The 24,903-nt window shown below is 59.4% G+C and overlaps 1 protein-coding gene across 2 annotated transcripts in view; it reads left to right on the forward strand.

Annotated features, from left to right (window-relative positions):
• The window catches only part of RPS6KA1 (ribosomal protein S6 kinase A1), a 66,858-nt gene that overhangs the window by 33,473 nt on the left and 8,482 nt on the right, over positions 1–24,903 (forward strand). For both annotated transcript variants that reach the window (XM_075552796.1, XM_075552795.1), the window contains exons 2-17: positions 1,794–1,838; positions 10,442–10,558; positions 10,719–10,800; positions 13,839–13,919; positions 14,144–14,223; positions 15,398–15,504; positions 16,245–16,282; positions 16,581–16,723; positions 17,088–17,158; positions 17,385–17,473; positions 18,561–18,625; positions 18,934–19,036; positions 20,140–20,270; positions 21,056–21,181; positions 21,721–21,810; positions 22,205–22,363. In XM_075552796.1, coding sequence (XP_075408911.1) covers positions 10,770–10,800; positions 13,839–13,919; positions 14,144–14,223; positions 15,398–15,504; positions 16,245–16,282; positions 16,581–16,723; positions 17,088–17,158; positions 17,385–17,473; positions 18,561–18,625; positions 18,934–19,036; positions 20,140–20,270; positions 21,056–21,181; positions 21,721–21,810; positions 22,205–22,363 — 1,314 coding nt within the window. In that variant the 5' untranslated portion in view covers positions 1,794–1,838; positions 10,442–10,558; positions 10,719–10,769. The remainder of the gene's footprint in view (positions 1–1,793; positions 1,839–10,441; positions 10,559–10,718; positions 10,801–13,838; positions 13,920–14,143; positions 14,224–15,397; positions 15,505–16,244; positions 16,283–16,580; positions 16,724–17,087; positions 17,159–17,384; positions 17,474–18,560; positions 18,626–18,933; positions 19,037–20,139; positions 20,271–21,055; positions 21,182–21,720; positions 21,811–22,204; positions 22,364–24,903) is intronic.

The raw sequence follows: 24,903 nt of genomic DNA on the forward strand, positions 1-24,903 counted from the left end.
TTCCAGCACTCATTTTTTAATCGCCGTGCTGGGCAGTTGTCAATGATGGCCTGGAAGGCCATGCTGAGGAGCGGGGGCTTCCATCTGCAGGCAGCGGAGGGCCAAGTAAACGGTGCAAAGCTCACGCTTGAATGCAGGAAGGATGAGGATGTAGAATGGGAAGGCTGGGCCCAGGGCACTGCCATGAGGCTGCCCTGGTCACCTGTGGTGGCACCCGATCTGCAAAGGCATCACCACCTCTCCCCCACCCCCACCCGGGCCCTGATCAGCCCGTGCCTGCTCTCCAGGCTGCTGAGAGAGGGCAGTGTGTGAGGGCCGCGGAACACATGGCCTCTGGGGAGGATTAGGAGGCATTAAGGGGGTTCAGGGGGCAGGATGTCCTGGGAGTGGCAGGGGCATTATGCCAGGGGCCGGGAGATTATGTAATGGACAGCACAGGTGTGCCTGCTGCTGCCAAGTAAGGGTACAGCTTCCCTGTGGACCCAGATCTTGGCTCTAGAACCCTGACTTGCCCCAGGCTGAGGCCAGCCGTTTTACCGCACTTCCGCTGTGCCAGGAGGGGTGGGGACCACCCTGTTCAGCTTGCCCGGCCCAGATTGGGCAGCACAGGGATGGGCTGGGTTTGCTGCCACGCGAGTATATAGTCCGGGGACAGAACTGCCCGGGGGTGGGGGCCCAGGGCCCTTCTTAAAGGAAGTTTTCCAGCCAGGAGTGAGGGCTGCTCTTCAGCAGATTGTTCCCGCTGACTGCTAGCTCTCCTTTTCCCAGCTGTGGCATTGCCGGCTGCCGTCGGGTGGTGGCCCGTGTGGATCAGAGCAGGCTTGTGCCCCCTCCGGTTGCAGTGGCTGGGCTGGGTGCCTTTGTCTTGTTCTCAGCGGATGACCACACCTTTCTTCCAAGGTGCCTCTGCGTGGACTTGAACCTCCCATCCCTGGGTTAGCAGTTCAGTGTATTCATTCGCACCAGCTAGAGGCTCAAGCAGGCAGCTTTAGAGTATCCCCTGGGTCCCCGAGAGACCAGGTTTTAAGCCCTTCCATATCAGTTGCATGACCTTAGGCACATCCTTGGGCCCCTTGAGCCTCCATTACCTCCTCAGTCAAGTCAGCCCCCCCACCCAGGGCTGTCCTGAGGATTAACTGGGGCCACAGGTGTAAGGCTCCACACCTCGTGCCTGGCCTGTGGCAGCCGCTTTCTGAGAGCAGAGCAGCTGCTCCCACCATGCCTGAAGCCCTGATCGCCTGGGGCTCCTGTTTGCTGGGAAGGGCAGGTCTGCATGTAAAGTGGGATGCGTGGTCCAGTGAAGGAACCCAGGGCCATCCTGTCCGGGAAGTGCAAGACCAGTCACCGTCTCTGGGTGGGGACTCCTCATATGTTGTCTCTCTCCCTGGTGCTCCAGGGGCTCAGGGTTGGAGGAGGTGCCATTGTGCCCGTGTTACAGATTGAGGGAGTGAAGCTTCTGTGGTTGAGTAGTCTGCACCAGGTCACTGAAGAGCCCCAGCTGACCCTTCCTTCTCACCAGGGGTGGAGGTGGTATTTAAGCAGGCATCAAAAGTTGAGGTGTTTGCTGGGCCGAGAACACGAGGGGGAATGCTGGGTCCCTGAGGAGGGGCTTTGCAGGAGGAGGTGTCTCTGCCCCTGTGTCTAGCCCCCATGAAAGTGGAGGGGGACTGGGTGGGGAATCCATCCAGAGCTCCTGTCCCCACCTCCATGGCTTCCCCGAGAGCTGGGGGCTGCCTCACGTGGTCTGTTCTAAGCCGTGAGTTCTGACAGTGCCCCTCACTTCTCTTTTCCAGAATGGCCAGGCACTGGGGGAAGAAGCTGGACTGGAACCATCCAAGGTGAGGACCAGGAACTGGGTGAGGGGGCAGTGTCTGCAGGGCCTCAGAAGACAGAGCTGTCCTCACCCCTCCTAAATGGAGAATCCTGGCTTCTTGACCCCCTGCCCAGCTCAGCCTTCCCATTCTGATCCATCTCATCCTTGTGGCCCCCTGTGTCGGGAGCCACTTGGTACAACTTCCGGTTTTGTAGGCGAGGAAACTGCAGGTCCAAAGGGAAGGGTCGGGAGCAGAATCGGTCTGGTTACTCATCAGCCAGGCCGGGACGCCGCCTTGCTGTGCATGCTCATTTCTGCTCCTGCTCGTGTGAGGGGAAGGAGCTGGACTTAAGCTTCACCCCCCACCCCCCACCCCCATCCCCTGGGCCTGATGGTACTGGGAGGAATCTGGTGGCCTCTCAAGTCTAACAGGGCCCAGCCATTTCTCAGTGGCCCCCACTCCTGACCTAAGGCTTGCTCCCTTCCTGGTGCTCCTTCCGTTTGCCTGGCCCCTTCCCTCAGCCTCTCGGCTTGGTCCCATGTGCCACCCCAAAGCCCCAGCGGTTGGGTGCTCGTTGTATGACCTTGAGTGGCTCTCCTGCCCTTTGCCTCCTCTCTGGGAAAGGCCACCCCCTGCAGCTCAAGGGGTCACTGTGAACCATAGGAGATACTGACAGCCGCCTAGAGTCAGGCAGAGCATCGCCTCAGGAGCAGAAAAGGGGTCAAGTCCTGGCTCCGCCCACACCATGTGACCAGAAGCTCACCCTTCTGGGTCTTCATAGTGCCCACCTCTCGCCTCATACGTGCAGGGCATCTAAGGTGGTGCCCGCCTGTCCCACAGAGGCTGGCGTGCTCCGTGTGTAGCCCAGCTCCACGTCCTGCCAGGGGCCCCACCCTCCTGGGCCAGCCGGACATGGCGCACCCCATAAAGGGGACCTTTGAGATAGGGGAGGCCTGCTGTTTGCTTTGACTCCGCCACCTAAGATAAGCAAATGGAACGGGGTGGAGTTGGGCAGGGGCAGAGAAGTGGGCTCCCACCCTGCCTCTTCTGGCTGCAACAGTGACCTTGGAGCAGCAGAGGTCAGGCTAAGTGGTGTAGACTGATCCCCTTGGTGTGTGTCTCTCTTCTCGGCTGCCTGTCTGAAATGTCTGTCCACCCAGTAGCTGCCTCTGGTTGCCTAGCAACAGAATGGCGGGCCAGTAGTCCTCTGTTGAAGAAGCAGAATGATCCAGACTTGGGATTGAAGTTCTGGGGGTGCAGAGGAGGTTGGTACTCGGGGGTGGGGTGGGGGCTTCTGGGTAAGCACGCTTCCGTCCTGAGAGCTGAACTGGCTAGTTAGCAGAAAAGGTACTACACTAAGGTGACCAGACGTCCCACTTTTAAACAATGTTTCCCGCATCCTGCGGCGTTTTAAACAAGTCCCCATTTTTGGAAAGAATGCACGAAAAGCTAGGGTGTATGATTTTCGGCTGCCATGTGGTTATTTTGCCAGGATGTGAGTTTTATCAATGGTATCCCGCTGGCGTCCCACTTTACCAATGTTAAAATCTGGTGACTACACTGGTCTCAGATCCCTGAAGCTTGCCACAGGCCCCGTCTCAGGAAGGGAAGGCCAGACTGGAGCTGGGTGGGACAGGGAGGGCCTTGAATGTCACATCAGAGAAGGGAGGAGCTTCGCCAGGTCCCGCCCTTCTCAGGAGCTCTATGGTGAGCTCTCTCTCCCTGCCCTTGCCATCCAGTCCATGCTGACCCTGGAGGACAGCAGAGCAACCCCTTCTTTGGGTTCCAGACTTTAAATCTTTACAGGAGTGAAGAGCCATAGAGGGCGCCAGTGCCACCGTCAGATGCAGTTGAGCCTGTGAGTTGAAACTCATCGGGGTCCCACGTGACAGTGAGAACGGCCCCTGCAGGGTTTGGGGGCTGTCATCTTCACGAGAGCAGACCACCAGTCCGAGCAGGTGCAGTGGCAGCAGCCAAGAGCTCCACCACTGTGCCACCAGGGCTCCCGACCTCTGGACCAGAGAGCACTGCTCAGCTCACCGCCATCGAGTTGATTCCGACTCTTGGGGACGCTCCTCGGTGGGGTTCCTGGGACAGCTCCTCATTCTCTCTCGGAGCCGCTGGTGCATTCGAACCTCTGACCTTCTGGTTAGGAGTCCAACGCTGGCTCTGCAGTGGCAAGAACATTGGCGCTCAAGGTCACGTGGCAGTCGATGCAGGAGTCAAGACTTGAGCAGATGTCTGCTTGACCTCAGAGGCCCCGCCCCTCCCTGCCCAGGGCACTCTGAAGCTGGAAAGAGGGACCATTGGGTTCTTTTCTTAGGATCCCGAGCGCCACTAGGTCAGGACACTTGCTTGTCCACCTGCTCTCTCGTCCCACCGCCAGTGTCCTCAGTACTCCATCTTGGGCTTCCACCTCCAGCAGGCGCTCAGCCTGGGCTTGGAACCTGGTCACCCTCACAGGACGTGGAGCTGGCAGCCGCCCGAGCAGCCTTTGCTTCATCAGACATTCATTGCACTTGGCTGTGGCACGAAGGGGCCCTAGGAGAACTGCAGCACCCTACCCTCCAAGAACTCCCCGCCTTGCAGGGAAGGGTGGAGATAGGAGCACTGTTTGGCGTGTACGCTCGTGGGAAGAATGTGGCTGTGGGCACAGAACCTGCACGCCATGCTCGCACAGGTGTTCTCAGGGGGAACCCGTGGCCACACCGGGACACGGGGCTGAGTGGGGGCCCCGTGACAGACAGTCATGGCTGTGAGTAGCAGAGCAGGAAGAGATGGGTGGGCTGGGGGAGATCACCCTGCCTTCCCTACAGCGCCGGCTTTTACTGGGGCCTGACTGATGGCCTTGGCAATAGGAGGAGGTGGGGTCTGGATGAGGGAGAAGCCAGGAGGGGAGTGGGGAGCATCCTGAGTTCAAATTCTGTGTGTCTGGTGACCTTAAGTCCTGAGGTGAGAGGCTGGCCCCTCTGAGCCTCAGATTCCCTGCCCTTCTCAGCAAAGGCAACTAGAACCCCGCTCTCAGGGCCAGCTGAAGTGAGGCTGCGTGGCATGTGGTGGTGGTGGGGGGGACAGTGCGGGACTGGACGCATGTTTGCTGTGGTCAGCAGGCTTCTAGCAGTGACAGCGTGGACAGCAGGTCCAGGCTGAGAGTTGCTCGGATGCCTTCAGCACCCTGAGCATACCCCCACCCCCACTCTTCCTAGGGTGGACTGGGCACCCCAGGCACCCTCCCTCTGCTGTCTCCAGAGCTGGACCCCTTTGAAGCACCCGCAGGTCTATTTTGAGAGCTGAGTGTCTCCCCCCCCCCCTCCTCTCTTCCTGTTTATGAAACCCTGATCCCTCCAGGATCCCTCCTGCTCCCCTGCCCTGAGCTCAGGCAGGATTTGACTGTGGACCTTGGGGAGCCTCAGGTGTTGGGGGGATTTCCCTCGGGCTGGCCAGGACAGGGCTACCCCACCTTCCCATCACCTGGGGCCCCATGGCTGGCCAGTGCCCCTGTGGCCTGCCCAGCGGAAGACCCTGCAGCAGTAAGACTGCCCAACAAAACCAGGCGAAGGTCCCCTTACAAGGCCCCTTTGTCTGTGGTCCCATGTGCTCCTACGAGCAGCCTCCCGCGGGAAGAACATGGACTTTTAAGAGGAGGAAACTGAGGTGCACTCCCCTGGGCTTCCCAGCTCCACGCCTTAGGCTCAAGGTCTTCCGTCCTGCCCACTGCCTGTTTTTCCAAGACTGAACGGCTCCATCCTGGAGGGTCTCCCTGGTACGCGCCCAGACTGTACTTCGTTCCCACAGCACCTGGGTATTTCGTCAGCGTGTGTCCCTTTCCTGAGAGGTCCTGGGCAGGGCACGGGGTTAACACACTTGGCTGCTAACTGAAAGGTTGACGGATCAAGTCCACCCAGAGAGAGTGCCCCGAGAGAGTGACCTGGCTGTCTGCCATGAAAATCCTGTGGGGCACCGTTCGCTCCGAGGCTGGGCGGTCTCTGGGAGTCAGGGTTGCCAGGACAGCCACGGGCTCCCATGGGGGAAGCTTCTCAGGACACGGCCGAGGTCTGCCTTCGCCCCAGTAACCCCTGGTGTCAGGCTCCTGCCCGGGTCAGAGTTGTGGCTGATGGTGTGAGTGGTGTGCAGAGGGGAGGCCGGCTGGCCTTGCTAGGAGGGGGCTTGGGTACAGACCGACTTTGACTTTGTTCTTAGCGCTACTCCTCTAGCCACGTGACCTTGGGCCTGCCACTTTCTGAGCTCAGTGTCATCTTTGAAGTGGGAATGGCGCTGCCTCCCTGGTGGCTAAGACCCAGGGTCCTTGCGCCAGTGCTAAAACCAAAGCCAAGCCCTGCTGAATCCCCTTGGCTCAGGCGGGAGGGGAGTAGGGGCAGGGGGGTGTGGGTGGGAATGGCTGCGTGCAGTGAAGGCTTAGTCAGTCAGAGGTTCCGTGACTCTCACTACTCTGTGGCCCCCACACAAGTAGGGACCCCGCCACATCCGCCCAGAGGCATGCTGGGGAATGCATCCGGGGACAGTGGTGCCAGCAGAGAGGGGAGGGCTGGGAGCCCTGCACATGGTACCTGCTGGGAAGGGAAGGTTGGTGTCCATTAGGGACAGGCAATGGCTGGCAGAGTGCAGGCGCCTTGGGGGCTGGGGATCAGGCTGGGGGCTCCAGGCTTCTCCCCCCTGCTCTGTGGGAGGAAGTCAAGAAAGAGGAAGTGCATAGAGGAGGAGAGAGGCCCAGAGCAAAGGCATGTGGGCTGGTGCTTGCCCCGCCCCCAGCACCACAGCCAGCCCCTCCAGACACCCTCTGCTAAGGTGACACTGCTTCCTTCCTCTTGCCCATTCCTGTCCCCTGCTGGCCACTGAGGCGAGCTTCTGCTGCTTCCAAGGGCCGCACCCTGGCCCCTCCTCCACTGCTGGGCCTGGTCCCACTGCTGTTCCCATGGCGGCCCTGGCCAACAGACCCTGCCTGAGGAATGGGCTGGCAGTGGGAGGCCCAGTGTGGGGGAACATCTTTCAGGACCCCCAGGGCACCACCATCAGAGACTGCTCCTGGCAGCCCCCTGAAGCAGGGAGGGGAAGTCTGTGTACACGGGCGTGGGTTTCCACATGGGGGATGTCTGTGGAAATAGTTTCCGACCAGCAGCCTGAGTGTGTGCGTGTGTGTCAGTGTGTCCGTTTGTCAGTTCCTGTGGGTGTGCTGGTGTGAATGAGGAGGTGGGGCCACGTAGAAAGGGTGGGGCTTGGGCAACCCTACTGGCCTCTCCCTCCAATCCTCTGTGGGTTTTCCAGGGCAGCCAGTGTCCTTGCAGGCGGGGGCCTTCTGCTCATGGTCCACCCCAGGCCCTTGGGCTGGCAGGCTTCTTCAGGACAGGGCTCAGGCTTAAGGACCTTGGGGCGGGGCTGGGTAAGGGCTGGGGTTTGGGGGCATCTGGAACTAGCATTGGCGGGGGTAGGGGTCGCTATAGAAAGGGAGTGTCTGTGGGATGTGGACCCCCTAAGCCCTGGGCTGGGCAGCTGGAGGCCGACACACACACCACCCCGCCCTGCCAATTGCTGTGCCTCTGGTTCCCTTCCACACTGCCAGGGGTGGGGGTGGGCTGCATATCTGAGTCTACCTTGGAGCCATGGGCTTGGGGTCTTTGGGGTCCCTCCCTCACAGGGAGCCTGACCCATCTGCTGTCCCTCCTCCCTGCAGAGGGGGAAGTGAGACGGAGGGGGGACAGGGACCCTGCCTTCTGGGCTGAGAAGGCTGAAAAAGCAGAAGTCAGTAGTGACAGGGCCCTCTGGCCACCAGCTAGGGCCCTACCATGCAGACCCCGGCAGACTTCCCCCGGGGGGAGGGAGGCTCAGTCCCCCGCCCCAGAAAGGTGAGCACAGAGGTGAGCTGCCTCCAGCCATGTGTGGCACTGTGACTGTGACTGGGCAAGGGAGGGGGGGTGGGGGGTGGCTCTGTCCCCTGGGGTTTCCGGGTGGCTGCCTCTGTCTCCAGGGAGTGTTCTCAGTCAGAGATTGAAGAGGTGGGGGCTCAGCGTGTCGTAGTTGCTGTTTCCTTGGCCTACCCTATCTTCTCTCTCTGAGCCAAGCTCTCTGCCTGCCCCTCCTGGGGGCAGCCCGCACTGGCCCACTTAGCGGGATCTTCCCTTGGCTGCTACCCTCAACTCCCTCTTCTGTCAGGGAAAGTGTGCTCTCGGAGGGTCACCCGGAGTGGGAAGTCCCCAGGTTGCTGTCGTGTGAGGGTGGGGAGGGACAGGCTGGGGTGGACAGGAAGTGGCACTGGCTGACTTACCTGCCCACCCTTTCCCGGCACTCGAGGCCAGCCCAGAACCTGGGGAGGAACTCGGGTACCAGCCTGGTGTGCTTTGAACTTGGGGGAGGCACTGTCTGCTTGGCCTTTGTTCCTAGTTCTAGAAAATGGAGAGAGTGCTTGTTGATGTTTGGGGTCAGAATGCAGGTCATGAGAGGACACTCAGGAGATGCCCTGTCTACCTACTCTGAGCCCTGGGCCACCTCAGGGCTCTGGCTGCCATGCACGCCGGCCTCTTCTCCTGAGTCCTGGGGTTTCGAAGTTATATCTGCTCTCCAGGAGACAATGGGAACCCCTAGCTGGGACCTTCTGCCCAGAGTTTGACCCCCTCTGGGGGATCCCCACCCGGCTCCCTGTCTGTGGCTGTCAGATTCCATCTGCTCTGGGCATCTGACAGTCGGTTTGACTATGGCTGCCTCTGTGCTCCCCACCTGCCTCTCCGACGGACTCCTGTTTGTCTCCATCCTGGCCCCGTGCCCCATCTGTGTTTCTGCCTTTGGGCACACTTCCGCTGGGGGCAGGAAGCCCTTTTTCTTTGCCTTTTGTGTGCACATGGGGACTTCAGAAAGCTCGTGGGAAAATTCCATTATCTTTTCATTCCATTGTTCCACAAATTTTTAGAAGCCCCCTCATACGTCCCCATCTGCCTTTGCCAGTTGGTTGCATGTCTACATCTGTCTGTGCCTGTTAGATACAAGTCTCCATCTGCCTTTGCCTGTTGGGTACAGTCATTGTCCCCCCTCCTCCTGGTGGGTGCGAGTCCCCATCTGCCTCCTCCTGTTGAGAGTGAATTCCCACCCGTCTCTGCTTCTTGGATACGGCTTCCTATCTGTCTCTACCTGTTGGGCATCTGCCCCCATCTGCCTCGGCTGGTTGGGTGCCTGCCCCTGGCCATGCCTACCTGTTGGGGATGTGTTTCTCTCTGCCTTCTGTGGACTGTGAGTCTCCAGCTGCCTCTGCCTGTTGGGTGCATGTCCTAACCCTGTTGGTCTGGGTCTCTCCTGCCCTGACTGCTGACTGCCTTTCTTTATCAGCCTCCACCTTCGGGTGCCTGCCTCTCCTGTTGGGTGTCTCTCTTTATCTGCCTCTGGGTGCCTCTGCTGTCGAGTTCCTGTCTTGTGATGGCACTTGCCTTCACCTCTGTAATGAGCGCCTATCTCCTCCTCAGCAGCTGGGTTGGGACAGGGCTTTCCCTTTGCAGCTCTCCCCAGCCCCCCACCCCCTGCCTGAGACTGGGGGAGGGCCAGAGGGCAGCCCTCAGCCATTGGGGTGGGGGGGGTGGGGAAGAAGGGAACTTGGGGAGGGTGTAGGCCTGCAACTGGGAAACCACAGGCCTCGAGTGATTGGCGGTCCTGGGATCAGCCCAGCCCCCGTTCTTACCCTGCACATCCGCCTTGGGCCTAGCCACCTCCTAGGTGACTTGGACACTGCCTGCCCCTGCCATGGTGCCCTGGCCCTGCCGGGTGGATGGAGCAGGATCCCAAGCTGCCCGGGCTGCGGCTTTTGTCCCTGCTGCCCTGGCTGTCCAGGAAGCAGCGGCGCAGGATCAGCCAGACCTTGCTGCCTGCCCTGGGCCCTGGCTCTCACCCCCGGCAGGACCCGGTGAGTGTACTTGGGTGTCTGGACCACAGGGCCACAGCCAGGGAGCAGGTGCCTGGGGAGCCACTTTGGCCTCAGCAGCCTGTGGGCTGTCTTGGTCCAGGTCTGGCTATGTGGGTTGATGGGACCCTGCCCAGAGTGGTTTCCTGGGGAAGTGGAGAGGCATTTCGGGACTCAAGGGCAATGCTGATGGGTTGGAGGGAGGCACACCAGGCCAGCCCAGCCATGGCCCGAGCCTCTCGGGGGGAACCTTGGGAGGAGGGCCTTGAGGCTGGCCTTTATCCCGAGTCCCAAAGCTGAGGCTTCTGGGTTGGTGGAGAAGTCCAGAGAACTCTTAGGGTGCTATGCACCTCATCCCTGTCCCACTAGCCAGAGAGACCTCCCCCCACCACTTGCCCACCTCGATCAAGAGCAAAGGTTCAGCTTCACCTCCCTTGTACAAGAACAAACCCTACTTCCTATTGTGGTAAATCGTAAAGCCTTTGCAGCTGGGGGAGGAGATCCCCACGGGGAGGGTCTCTACCGGCCTCGGGGTCTCAGCGAGGGCTGGGCAGTACGAGAATCCCACCCCCCATGTCTGCGCAGCCCAGGTCGAGTAACAGGGATGGGGGCACCTGGTAATTTGGCCTCCCTGGTCTCGACGTCAGGCTGCTGCCTGCATGGGCCCGTGGGCCCCTGTCTGCTGCGATCCGGTGGGGATGGACTTGCCTGGACTCTGTCTCTCTGTCAGGATGAGGGTGTTCTCCAGGAGTTCTCCATCACACACCACGTCAAGGCTGGCTCTGAGAAGGCGGACCCCTCCCAGTTCGAGCTCCTCAAGGTCCTGGGCCAGGGATCCTTCGGCAAAGTGAGTTCTAGGCTCGCAGCTGGGCAGGAAGTCCTGACCATGTCAGAGGTGGGAGGCGAGGAGTCCCCGCAGGGCCCAGTGGGTGGGGAGCTGCTGGGATCTTGAGGTTCAAGGGATCAGGGGAAAGGGCTGATGGGCTTCTCCCACACTGCCTTCACAGGTCTTCCTGGTGCGGAAGATCACCCGGCCCGATAACGGGCATCTGTACGCCATGAAGGTGCTGAAGAAGGCGACCCTAAAAGGTGAGTGGGGAGCACCTCCCTGTGGGAGGCCCCGGGAGGCTCAGGGTGGGTGGATGCCTCATCCTCCGGGGCCCGGGTCAACGGCAGGTTCCTCTAGTCTCGGGAGTACCTGGTCTGAAAGAGGAGCGACTGGCTCGTTCTCAGCTGCCCCACCCACCCTGCCTGATAGGAAGAGAGGCCCCCCTCACAAGACATGAACCCTACCCTTCTACCCCATCTTTACCCTCACTCTAGAGGCCGAGTGCCAATCGCTGGAGCTGGTGATGGCAGTAGGGCAATGCAATGTATTTATGTAGAGGTGGTGGTGGTGGTTCAGTGCCTTCCAGTCGCCTCTGACCCCCGGCGACCCTACGCACAACAGACCAAAGCACCAGCACGGCCCTGTGCCATCCTCACAATTGTTCCTGTGCCGGAGCCCTTGGGTGCAGTCCATCTCGTCCAGGGCCCACCTCTCCTTCGTTTCCCCTCCACTTTACCTTCTCCAGGGACCGCACTCTCCTGACAGCACACCCAGAGTCTGTGAGATGAAGTCCTGCCATCCTTGCCTCCAAGGAGCCCTGTGGCTCTGCTTCTTCTCAGATCAGTTTGTCCTTTTACTTCCAATATTCAGTTGTCCATGGTACTTTCAATGTTCTTCTCCAGCACCACAATTCAAATGCATGGATTCTTCATTTTTCCTTATTCAAGATCCAACTTTCACTGTAGATAAGGCAATGGGAAATGCCATGGCGTGGGTCAGGAACAAGACAGCCCTTCAAGTACCATCCTTTAATACTATAACATCCTTCAAAGTCACTCTAAAGTAACATCCTTCAGTACTCTGAAAAGGTCTTGTGTAGTGGATTTGCCTAATGAAACACATCTTTTGATCTCTTGCCTGCTGCTTCCTGCTTGCCTGCCTGGCACTGATTCTGGATCCAAGCACCACAAAACCCTGGACAACTTCAATCTTTTCTCCATTGGCCATGACGTTGCCTATTGGTCAGTTGTGAGGATTTTGGTCTTCACATTGAGCTGTGATCCAGTCCTTGATCTCCATCATCAAGAGCTTCAAGTCCTCCTCACTCTCAGCCAGCAAGGCGGTGTCATCTGCGTATTGCATGTTGTTAATAAGCCTTCCTCCAATCCTGATGCCATGTCCCTTTTCATAGAAGCCAGCTTCTCTGCTGATTTGCTTGGCCTACAGATTGGACAATGTGGTGAGAGGTTAAGGCACGTCCAGTCAGTTCTGATGCCGAGCTACTCTGCAGACAGCAGATTGGACCCCTGCCAGGGAAGCCCTGCCCCGTGTTATGTTCACACCCATCCTTGCTGCCACTGTGTCCATCCACGTAGTCAAAGGGCCTTCTTCCTTGCTGCCCCTCTACTTCACCAAGTAGAGTGTCCTTCTCCAGGGACTGGTCTCTCCTGACATGTCCCAAGTAAGTGAGACAGATCTCACTCACCAGCCTTGCGTCTAAGCCTGTGCCTCGTCTAAGACAGATGTGCTGGGTGTGTGTGCCGGCAGTGTGTGGTACTCTCAGCAGTCTTTGCCAGCACCTCTCAGATGCACTGGGTCTTCTGCAGTCTTTTTTATTCTGTGTCCAACTTGCACATGCATATCGGGGTGTGGGGGGGCGGGGCTCAAGTATGAAGCACCATGCTGCTTGGGCGGGGGCATTCTGTTAGCCCAATTTCTTCGTGGTGTAGAATCTTGGGTGACTTCTCTGGCCTCGTGGCTCAGGATGGAGAAGGTTACGAGAGAAGCGGCAGGAACCCAGGGATAGCTGGGCCAGCAGGAGAGGGTGAGGTCAAGGAATGACCGTGGCGATGGGGGGCACAGAGGACTGGCAGGAGCACAAGCCAAGTCTCTCCTTCTGAGCACTTTCCACGGCCGGAGGGTGATTAGTAGACAACTCTGGGCCGCATGCTGACCCTTTGACGGGCAGGGAAACCAGCGTGTCCACATGTCAGGTAGAGTGGGAGCTCTGGGAGGCTCGGGTATGTTCTGGGTCATGTGGCCTGGGAAGGTCCTTCTGGGGTGAATGGTAACTTTAGTGTCCCTGGGCCAGCCTGGGCTAGGGATGGGAGTCATCCCCCAGGCCAGAAGAAAGATGATGAGACTTGGTTCCTACCCAGAAGAGTCTCCTAGGCTGAGGGGAATGGGTGCAGTCAGTTATGCCTTACTGGGACAGGCGGCCCACGTGCCGGGGTGGTAGAGAGCACCCAGACAGAGCCGGCTTAAGAGGTCGGGATGTCGAGGGAGCACCTGCTTGAGCTAGGAGTTGGAAGTTTTCCCCACATGGAAGAAGGCCACCCCGGGGAGGAGAAACATCTGTGCAGAAACGAGAGGCAGGGGTGCTCAAGGCAGTTTGGGGAAACTGGACCGCGTCAACTGCAAAAGGAAACACAGGGAAGTGTCACAGAGGCCCCACCCAGGCTCGGGAGTGAAGACTGGCTTCCTGGAAGAGGGGAGGCCTGAAGTGAGTCCAAGAGGGAGGCGCATTTCATAGCCCCCAACCCCACTGGGGACCAGAATTGCCCAGGGACTTCTTGTCCTTAAAGAACAAAACAAAACAGAAGACTGGAGAGTGCTCATCCAGAGCCTTGAATTCCAGCATTGGACCCAGGGGATCTCCATTCCTGGCCAGTTGCCCAGGGGCATGTGCTGCCATGCTGGACCCTGGGGACTTTGATACCAGATGAAGAAGGGTGGGGTACAGCACCCCCAGGGGAGCTGCAGGGGCCTGCAGTTCTGAAGGAGCTGGGCCCCTGGGTTACTGGTTAGATCAGCGGAGCTAAATGGCCTTGGATGGGGTGGGGGAGGTGGGAGGGCTAGAGAGATGAGCAGGAGGTCCATCCCTGGACACTGCCTGAGAGATGGGGGCAGAGAACTGGCTGAAGAGCCATAACCAGGCTGAGAAGGAAGACTTCTGAAGTGCCCGCAGGGCTAAGGCCTGGGGGAGCAAGCAGGAAGGAGGGCGCTTTCCAGTCACCGTGTAGCGGGCGGCTGGACTCACAGGAGAGCTCCAGCACAGCCACCTGTTTCTTCTGGCCAGTGCGAGATCGCGTCCGGACCAAGATGGAGAGGGACATCCTGGCTGACGTCAATCATCCGTTTGTGGTGAAGCTGCACTATGGTGAGTCCTTGGACCCCATCTGCCCCAGCCACCACCAGCCTTCTTCCCCGACCTTCGCCCGAACCCCCCTCTCCTCCCACCCTCGCCCGACGCCTCCCTCTCCCCCGAGACTACTGCCCTCCCAGTACATAGTGCTCCTCCCAGCAGGCAGGGCAGGAGAGCGGGGCAGGGCAGTAGGTTCTGGGTCCTGTTGGCTCGACTGCCTCCCTTTCCCAATCTCCCAGCCTTCCAGACCGAGGGCAAGCTCTATCTCATTCTGGACTTCCTGCGTGGCGGGGACCTCTTCACACGGCTCTCCAAGGAGGTGAGCCACCCTTCTACTGGCAGCAGACCTGAGGGAGGAGCTGGGGGGTTTGGGGGTGACTGGTTGAGGTCCCATGCCAGGGCCTGCCCAGCAGTATGGCCAGGACCTGGGACCACCCAGGCCTGCCTAACTGCCTTTCCCCCTGGAAGCACCACCGGCCCTGGGGCTAAGCCTGGCAGAGCCTCTGAGAGTTCTCCCAAAATGAGTCTGGATCGCGATGCTGCCGGCTCTGAGGACTGGGAGCTCTCCTGCGGGCACCGCTGTTTTCCCAGGCTGCCCGCGCAGTGCCTCAGGGAGGCCCAGATCCACCCAGAAAGCTAGAAGCATCAATGTTCTTGTCCCCTTAACCAAAAGGGTTTGAATTAATATAAAAGGATTTGAGCCAGATGGACAAAAGGAGACCATTAATACAGACCAACTTATGAGAACATTTTTACTTTAGAGTGTGGGGGGGGGGAGTGTGAATAAAACCAAAAAACACCTACTGCCATCGAGTCAATTCCCACTCATGACGGCCCTATGCAGAACTTCCGAGCTTATACATCTTTGTAGGAGAGAGAGCCTCATCTTTCTCCCGGGAGAAGCGGGCGGGTCTGAACTGCTGCTAGTGCGGTCCATCCCTCCACCCAGGTCGCTTTATTGACTGAAACGGTAATGCATGCACCTGATTCAACACACACTGCTCACGGAGAAGTCTTGCACTGAGCCCAGTCCCTTCTACCTCCACCTGAGTCAGCGGTTTGCTTGGTTTCTTGCTTAACCTCTGCTGGTGTCTTTGGCGAATAGAAACAGATCTCGTGTGCCCTGAATCCCGACTCTCACAGAAAGAAGGGTCTGTCTGCATACGCTGCTCTGTGCCTTGTTTGGATGGCACTGCCAGTGCATACTGGCGATCAGGCCATAGCCACACAAGGCGAGAGTCCTTGTTGGCGTGGATGGTGTGCGAGAAAGAGTTTATGCCAGTCTTCTGATGTGGGACTGTGGCCGACTAGTGCCACCTTCTGTAATTCCAAATAGCTCCACAGTAAGGGACTTGTGTCTTAGTCACTTCGTACTACAAAACCCTGCTCAAAAAAGGAGGAGTTGTAGCCCCAGGTGGACCAGGAGGCAGTGGACTGAGTGCCCAGGGCCGGGGCCTGAGGTGCCAGCTGCAGCTTCCTCCCGCCTGCTGCAGGTCATGTTCACAGAGGAGGACGTGAAGTTCTACCTGGCTGAGCTGGCTCTGGGCCTGGACCACCTGCACAGCCTGGGCATCATCTACAGAGACCTCAAGCCTGAGAAGTGAGTGAAGCGCCTACGCGCCCCCGGCCTCCCAGGGGAGTGCACAGGCAGGTGCTGGGCCTCTGAAGGACGGGGCCTCTGCTGGAGGCGGCTTGGCTCTCCTCAAGGATGTCCCTACCGTAGTCTGTCTGCTGAGTGGGTGGGTGGACTGGCTGCAGGCCCCTCCTCTTTGTGGGGGCACACGACCTCTAGTGTTGCCCTGGTCCCGTGCCAGGCACCATCCACTCACCCTTACGTTGCTCATCCAGTGCAGCCTCTGAGACGAGGCCAGTGGAGCTTGTTCCTTGGGTTGATAGGGCCCTCGTGGGAGTTTTTCTTAACATCTGGGTGTATCTGGGGAGCCCGGGCCAGGTGGTAAAGGGGAATGGACTCGGCTTCCGAGTTAGGCTGACCTCAGTAGCACTGCCTTCTCCACCGCTGCCTTTTCTCGTCCGTGAGGGCTCACGTAGCCTCCCTGAGCCTCGGGGCTCCTGTGCAGATGGGACCATAGCAGTACCTGCTCCACATTCCTCGAAGCAGGAAGGAGAGGTCATGCACCTGCCTGGCACTTGGTGATGCCTTGAGTTGCTCAGGCGCTCGGAGTCCCCCACAGCAGGCGCCTGCCGCCACCCACCCCTGCTCCACCCACCCATTCATCAGACGTGTGGCTAACCCAAAGTACAGGGTGCCCACAAGCCCACGGGTGTCACCAGGACCTCTGAGGGCCACAGGTGGGGCCCTGACCACCACTCTCCCTACAGCATCCTTCTGGATGAAGAGGGTCACATCAAGCTCACTGGTGAGTAGAGGGCACCTGCCTCCGAGGGCCCCAGGGTGGGGGGCCCAGAGTGGCCTCCTGATACAGCCGAGCTTTGGGTAAAGGGACCCCCTCCCGAGAGGCTGTGTCAGGCACTGGGAAGCGGTCACACACCCTGGCCCGACTTGGGAGGTTCTAGATGTGAGGCCTTGGCATGTTGCCTAAGCTCTCTGGGCCTCACTTCCCCCTGAGTGCTGTCCATGGGGGCTGGGAGGGAGAGGGTGGCAGTGAGGGAGGCAGCGATCCCTGAAGAGGTGCCCTCTGGCCTGCCCCACTGCAGACTTCGGCCTGAGCAAGGAGGCCATTGACCATGAGAAGAAGGCCTACTCCTTCTGCGGGACTGTGGAGTACATGGCCCCCGAGGTCGTCAACCGCCAGGGCCACGCCCACAGCGCAGACTGGTGGTCCTATGGGGTGTTGATGGTGAGCATCTCCACAGGGCTGAGGGATCCAGCCTGGCCGCTGGCCCCCCTTGGCTCAGCAGTACTGTGTGTGTGTGGGGGGGTGAGGCTGATGGCGTCTCAGGTACTCCCCCTTCCTTTCACACCCACGCTGGACGGACACACACACACACACACACACACACACAGCCTCCCCTGGAAAGACCTCAGCTTGGTTCCACCTGGTGTGGCCGGGCTGGTGGGCCCAGGTCATCCTCTGGGCGAGCTTGCACCCCAGCCTGGGCCCTGGGACTGGAGCCCGAGTGGCCTTGGGGCCATCATGGCGAGGGAGGCCAGGGCAGTGGGGAGCAGGAACCCGAGCCTGAATGGACCCTTGTCCTCGACAGTTTGAGATGCTGACGGGCTCCCTGCCCTTCCAGGGGAAGGACCGGAAGGACACCATGACGCTGATTCTGAAGTAAGCCCCAGCCCTGCCCTGTGCCCGCCTCAGGTGCAGGCCCCTCTTTAGTGAGAGCGCCCAGCTCCTCAAGACCCTCTTTCCATCCGCCAGGCCTGTGGGAGGGGGGCGTCCCTGCAGCCTTTGCCGGGAGGTTAGTGGTTGATTTGTCTGGGCTGAGAGACCCAGGGGAGACGGGGCCTCTGGGGTGGGGCTCAGCCCTCATGCGCCCCCGGGGCTGTTGCAGGGCGAAGCTAGGCATGCCCCAGTTTCTGAGCACAGAAGCCCAGAGCCTCCTGCGGGCCCTGTTCAAGCGGAACCCTGCCAACCGGCTCGGTAAGCAGCTCCGACCCAGGGGAGGTGACGGGGGGAGCAGGGTCCAGCTGCAGCCCCGGCTGTGGGGCCATGTCTGGGCTGAAAGGGGCCGTTGTCCTTTGTGTGGGTGGACAATGCTGCTGACCACCCCGCTTTCTGGCTCCATGTGTGGCATTGTTGGGGGGGGGGCTGTGTGTAGTAGGGGGTGGAGCAGGAACTGAGTCATCCCCACTACCCTGGGGACAAGGACAGAGGCCCCTCCACGGCTTCTCTGCCAAGGCTGCTGGTACAAGAGAGATGTCGTCAGCTCAGGAGTCAGAAGGCCCAGGTCCCCCGGTTGGCACACAGGAAATGCTGCCAGAACCCACTGCCAGAGTTGACTCTGAGTCATAGTGCCCCGCAGGGCAGCGCAGGGTTTCCAAAGCCGCCTGTCTTTCTCCGACCGCATGGTTGCGGCTAGGTCTGTGCTGCCAGCCTTTGGGTGAGCCGCCCCACCCTTAGCCCCCTGGGCCACCAGAGGCATGCAGTAAGCCCCACCAAGTACTTGTCCAATGAGCGAATGCCCCTTCTGACCTCCCTTGCTTGGGTTTCTGAGCGAGGGTCACTTAGGATGGTGACGTCACCTGAGCTTGGTCTGGTTTGTCGCTGTGAGCATGCCAGCTCACAGGCTGTGCTCGTCAAATGAAACTGCGTGGACGGGTCTGCTAGGATGGGGCTCAGGACCTGCTGGTGCTCCTGGGCTCAGGTCCCTGGTGGACAGGGCAAGGGGGAAGAACAGTGGTGAACCTGTCGGGTTTGCTGTGGGGGAGGTGGGGCAGCCCCCTGGAGAGCTCAGGACAAGTCTGGCCCCCGTCCTCACTCTGCAGCCTTGGACAAGTTGCCTAACCTCTCTGGGCCTTTTATTTTTCCCCTTCATACATTGGTGCCTGATGGTAAGGGACCCTAGAGAGTAGAAAAAGCTGAATGGGCAGCAGTACTTAGGGCGATGGCTGAGCAAATGTTGGGCCAGGAAATCCCTTTCTCCCTCCGGGCTCCAGCCACTGGGAACTTGGCAGGCAGGGCGGTGCCCATCCCGTCCGTGGGCAAACCCTCATCTGGACCCTTGCAGGCTCTGGCCCTGATGGGGCAGAGGAGATTAAGCGGCACGTCTTCTACTCCACCATCGACTGGAACGTGAGTAGCTGTCCACTCCAGGGCGCTGGCCAGGCTTCAGTGGGGTTGTGAAGGGTTGGGCCAGGGGCGGGGTGCCTCAGCTAATGAGGGCTTTGGAGGCAGAGCAAAAGGTGATAGCATGGCCTTGGAGGCCAGGGCCGGCCTCCTGGAGGGTGCGATGTGGTCCAGGCTGCTGGCATGGTTAGCCTGTCTCTAGACCCATCGCCTCTTCCCACCTGGGCTCCTGGCTAGCTAGGGGGGTTGGGCGTGGGTGAGGAGGTGGTGGTGGAGCCTTCCTGAGGTGACGTGAGCACCACCCTATCTTGCAGAAGCTATACCGTCGGGAGATCAAGCCACCCTTCAAGCCAGCTGTGGCTCAGCCCGATGACACCTTCTACTTTGACACCGAGTTCACATCCCGCACGCCCAGGGGTGTGTCTTTTGTCTGGGGTGGTCTGTGTCGGGCTGGTATGGGGTGGGAGAGCAGGGACATAGGACTGGTAAGACTTGGGCAGGCCCCGTGTGTGGGCAGGCTCCAAGGGACTTAGCTGTTTGTCCTGGCTTCCCCCTGCAGGCTCTCCCACTGCGGGCCTCTGTGGGTTTCTTTGTGCCCGAGTGAGGGCATGGGGTCAGTGGGTGGGTAAGGCCACAACAGAAAAGTCAGGACCTCTGCCCTGGGCTTCTTCCAGCCCACTGGGAAGACGTAGCACTTCAGACCCACACTCGGCGGCCCAAGGAATCTGACCCTGTAAATGGCTCGGGGGAGGCAGAGTGGCTGCCTGGAGCCCAGGGGTGACCCCCCACAGTTCAGGGACCAGCATAGGACTTGGCTTTGACTATCCTGAGTGCTGGGCCATAGTGTGCTTATCTGGAACATGGGCACAGGCACTGACCCGCTCATTTCCTGGCTTTGCCACGGGAAGCCACTGCAGAAGCTTCTGGAATAGAGCTGGCCGAGTCCTGACTTGTCCAGCCTGCGTGTCCTGTGAGTTCGGGTTTCAGCAGGAGTGTGCTTTCCCTTCGTCATGTTCACCTCTGTTGACCGGAAGCTAGCTCAGTACTGACCTGCAGTCCTTTATCTGCGAGCTCTGTTGGGTTGTCCCAGTGTTTGGGCCTGAGAGAGTGAAGCAGACCCTGTTCCTGGGGTCCGGGCCACAGTGGAGAACAGCTCCCGGGCAGCGTGGCCGCTGCAGCTCTGTGAGGCACGGGGCCAGGCCACGTTGCTCTGAGCTGTGGCTGGTGGACCACAGCATGAGGTCAGCAGGGGCCAGGGCACGAGGAGGTGGGTTTATCAAGGGGAGGAAGGGCGCGTTTGAAGGTGCCCGCACTGGTGCCTGACACCGTCACATTGGCTGCCAAGCGGAGGACAGAGCTGGGGCAGTCGTACACCGGGCGAGCAGTGCCTGTGGGAGGTGGAGCGGCTGGGCCTGGGCTGGAGGCCCGGGTGGGAGTCGGTTGTGTTCTGGGGTGTCAGGAGGGGACTGGCCTCCAGACGTCCCGTGTGCTCAGGCTACCACCCCCTCCCGCTCCTGCAGACTCCCCGGGCATCCCCCCCAGTGCTGGTGCCCATCAGCTGTTCCGAGGCTTCAGCTTCGTGGCCACGGGCCTGATGGAAGACGATGGCAAGGCCCGGGCCCCACAGGCACCACTGAACTCCGTGGTTCAGGTGAGGCGGGCGGGGCGCTGCTGCTGGGGGGTCCCTAATACCTGGGAGCCACAGTGGGACAGCGGAGAACACAACGTGCTCCGGTGCCAGCCCTGACGCCACCGTGGGGCCAGCGCTCCCCTGTTTCCTCAGCTGTAGTGCCCACTGCACAAGGGTCTGAGGACCAGGTGGCCACGTGGATAGGAAGTTCCTGACACAACCAGGACCATTGGGAGGCCTGGGGAGATGTCAGAGGGCCCCCGGGAGGTGTGGCGCAGGGGTGACTATCAGGGCCCTGAGGGAAGGGGAGTGGCAGGAGCTTTGTGTCACCTCACACTTATCCCCAACTTGTGTCCTTACGCTCCCCTATGGGGAATCCAGAGTGCAGAGGCAGGAGTATAAGCTCTGGAAGCCATTGCCGGGGTTCAGAACTTTCTGGGGAAAGGCATGGGGGAGCCCCTCTGTGAGGTACTTACGTCAACGCAAGGAGAGCTCAGGACACTGCCGTCCGTTCTCCAAACCGGGACGTCTGTGTCCAGGACAAATGTCAGCCCAAGAGAGGCTCCTCGGGACCACAGACCCAGCACCTCTACCCCTTCTGACAGACTGCAGCCCTGGCTGCTGGGAGCCAACGGGTCTGCCCAGCACAGGGAGCAGACAACTCTCAGTCAGAGAGCGGCAGGCTGCTGGCTCTTCCCTGGCCGTCTCCATGGTGCCAAGACCTGGAGTGCTGGGAGATGCACACCCCCACCCCCACCCCCAGCTATGGGGGGCAGGTCTCAGTCTCAACTCCTGGCCTCCCGCAGCAACTCCACGGGAAGAACCTGGTTTTCAGTGACGGCTACGTGGTGAAGGAGACGATTGGTGTGGGCTCCTACTCCGTGTGCAAGCGCTGCGTGCACAAGGCCACAAACATGGAGTACGCCGTCAAGGTGGGCCTTCCGACCGCATGTTGCTTGGGGCAGGGGCGAGGGAGCTGTTGGTGAAGCCACGACTGAAAAAAAACAAATGCACTATCATCGAGTTAATTCCAACTCCGCGGTGCTATAGATCCAGGAGAACTGCCCCCAGAGTGGAACTGCTGACCTTGCGGGTAGTAGCCCAACATGCAACCACCGCGCTAGCGGATGAGGCTGCCCTGCTCTGCTGAGGATGAACAGCCTCAGGCGCCCTGTAGACATGCACCTTGAGTCCAGTCCGACCCACAGCAGCCTGATAGGCAGAGCAAACTGCCCCCTGTGGGTTTCCAGGACTGTCATGCTTTACGGGAGCTGTGACTGTTGGTCTCGAACTGCTCCCCTTGCGGTTGGCATCTGAATGCATAACCCACTGCACCACCAGGGCGCCTTCCTTTTAGGAGGAAGGTTGGTGTCTGAGGCTCTGTGGGTGCGTGAAGGGTCAGCCCTGCAGTGGGGACTCGCTGGCAGGGAGGGATTTTGGAATGTGGCAGTGCGCTATCTCTTTGCCTCAGGTCATTGATAAGAGCAAGCGGGACCCCTCCGAAGAGATTGAGATTCTCCTGCGGTACGGACAGCATCCCAACATCATCACCCTGAAGGATGTGCGTGCAGGTCCTTGAGATGGGGGGGCAGGGGGGGGCCTGGAGACTTTGTCCAGGATATTCCCTAGCCCTCTGACCCGGTCCTCCTCCCAGGGCTCGTGGGGAGGGGAACGAGGCCCCTGCTGTCTCTGGTCTGGCTGGACCCCCTGAACCTTCCAGCCCAGACACGCAGTTTCTGACCACTTTCCCGACCTTAATGGGCCAGTGTCCACACCAGCTCCCCCAGTTCAAGGAGGACAGAGGCCCAAAGAGGGAAGCCCCTGCCAGGGCCACTAAAGCACAGAGAGGACGTGTGTCCAGCGTCCCAGTCCCCGGGCAAGGTGGTTCTGCTGGCCACCACGGGGCCCTGTCCGCTGCTCTGGGGGGTGGGGCCTGACTGCAAGGCCCCTGGCAGGTCTACGATGATGGCAAGCATGTGTACCTGGTGACGGAGCTGATGCGGGGCGGGGAGCTGCTGGACAAGATCCTGCGGCAAAAGTTCTTCTCAGAGCGGGAGGCCAGTTTCGTGCTGCACACCATCAGCAAGACGGTGGAGTATCTGCACTCGCAGGGGGTGAGTCTGGCCCAGGGAGGGGAGCGAGGGGGCGCTGCCAAGGCCATGCCATCCGTAACTGTCAGGACCACGGGCTGGTGTAGGCAGCAGGAGTCCCCCGGCAAGCGGGTTCCGATGAGCAGATGGGACGGTGGGTGAGAGAGCAGGCGGACGTGTGGGTTTGGATACAAATGGTTGAAGGAAAGGAGGAAGGGTGGACAAGAGAAGAGATGGAAGGAGGGATGGATGGGGCCGAATCGGGGAGCGAACATTTTGTTAAGTTAACACCGATCTGCCAAGCACCATCCTAAGTTCTACGTTGTCTTACCTGACTTGCATAGGGACCCTATGCAAGTAAACTGAGGCTCAGAGGTAGTCACTTGCCCACGGCACACTGTGGGCCAGGAGGAGGGACGGAGCCAGAATGCCTGGCAGGGGAGGGGAGACTTGGTGTTTGAACCTGGGACGGTCAAGGTCACTGTGGGGCTTCAGGGAGCCATCTGGCAGGGGGTTTGTGCTGGCCCAGGAAGTGGCTGCAGGAGGGTGCTGGGGGTGGCACCATAGGTGCTGCAGTAGAGACCCAGATCCCAATGTCTGAATGTGACTTTTCTCATGCAAGGCAAGGACGGCCTGGCCAAGCGGGGGCCACAGGCTGCAAAGCGGCAGGGAGGTAGAGATGGCCTGTACAGTGTCTGAAAGCCGTAAGCAGGCGAGTTAGGTTGGGTTTCTGTCCCAGGGCGTGTCTAGCACGACAGTGTGGGGTTAAGAATGCAGGCCCCGTCCCGATGCGAGCCACAACACGGGTGAACCTTGAAAACATCATGCCGAGAGAAATTAGTCACAAAAATGCTGTATGATCTCACTTAAATGAAATCAGCAAATGCACGGAAACCAAGAGTTATTAGTGGTTACCCAGAGCGGAAGGGAGGCAGGAAAGGGGGAGGGGTTGTCTTGAGGTGAGGGTGGGGCCCGGGGGTCTCTCTGCTGGGTAGTGAGCAGGCTCTGTTGGACAGAACGGATGGGGGCGCAGTTTGAAGGCTAGATCCTGTGTCACTGAGTGATATGTGTCGAAATCTGGAATTGAAGCATGTTTTGGTTGCCTATGACTTCCCCACAATGACACCCCCCCCACACACACACACACACACAAGCATGCAGCCTCTGCCTGCATCCACGTATCTGTGAGGCTGGACTCACTGCTTCACCCCTCCGAGCGATTTCCTCCTCTGCACCCTGGTGATAAGGACAGCGGCCCCCTCCCAGGGTGGCTGTGAGCAGGCACCTGTGCCAGGCCGGCTTGTGGTAAACATACGCTACTTCCACGTTAGGGGGGACATCGACCAGACCGTTGCCACATACATCTCCCTCTCTATTTTTATTTAGAAGTCTTAAAACGTCTAAAAGCCCAGTCAGAGTGAGACAGTGGACTCCCATGTACCTAGTGATCACCCAGGTTTAAGAGCTGTCCTGGCCTCGTTGTCACGCCTGCCCTGAACGAATATGTCTTATTTTGCTGATGCTCTGAAAGGACGGGGCAGCTACTACTTGGCCCATGAATACCTGGAAGGGAAGCATTTTCAAGCATGTCCCAGGCCCCTGCCCCCTCCTCCTTAATCTGCAGCTCTATACCGCTTGTCCCATGACAGAGCTCCAGCGTCGACCGTGACATGTTCCCACGCGGCATCCATCCTGGAGACACAACCTTGCCCCTATTGTCTCAGGATGTCTACAAGGCCACCCGTCTTATTTATGTTTTCTATTCCTTAAGTCTCTCTTTAAATTTAAAGAAGAAAGAAAAAAGGACAACTTTTGCGTGCTGTGGCATGCGCAGCTCCGTGGCGTGCGGTGTGTTTTCTCAAGCATGCCCCTCGTGTAGACTTCCCCTTTTTCATACCATTGACAAGCTGAAGAGATCAGTCGTTCTGTAGAATGTGCTCGTTCTGAATGTCTGTCTGCTTCCTTGCGGCAGCATTTGAAGTGTTCTGTGGCCTACATTCCCTGTCCGTTAGAAGATGCTCTAAATTCTTAATGTGATGGAGCTTCAACTTGGGGACAGGCGTTCCCAACACCGAGCGGGTTTGGGAGGGGCGGGCTGGCTCCTAGTACATCATATTTGCCGGCTGCTCTTGTCATGGTGCCCGGTGGGGAGGCGGTCAGGTGGTCTGATCTCACCGGAAAGATGCTCATCATCTCTTCTTCCAATGGCTCTGTCCTTCGAGGAGGCGCGTTACCTGCGTCAGTTGCTTCATTGTTGTGATTGTGCTTGTCTCGTTGGTTTCGACTCAGCGAGCCCATCCATACACAACAGAACGGAGCATTGCTCTGCTCCAGCCCGCTGTTGCGGCCCCTGGGTTAGTCCATATGTGTCTCCTTGAGGGACTTCCTCGTTCTCATGGACCCTCGGTTCTGTCACGCAGGACGCCCTTCTCCAGGGACTGGTCGCTCCTGACAACATGTCCAAAGTAGGTGAGAGTCTGGCCAGCCTGCTTCTAAGGAGTCTCCTGGCTGTGCTTCCCAGACAGATCTGTTTGTCCTTCCGGCAGGCCATGCGTGGTCTTCGC

The sequence above is a fragment of the Tenrec ecaudatus genome, chromosome 1 (assembly GCF_050624435.1).
Source record: "Tenrec ecaudatus isolate mTenEca1 chromosome 1, mTenEca1.hap1, whole genome shotgun sequence".
Taxonomy (NCBI): Eukaryota; Metazoa; Chordata; class Mammalia; order Afrosoricida; family Tenrecidae; genus Tenrec; species Tenrec ecaudatus.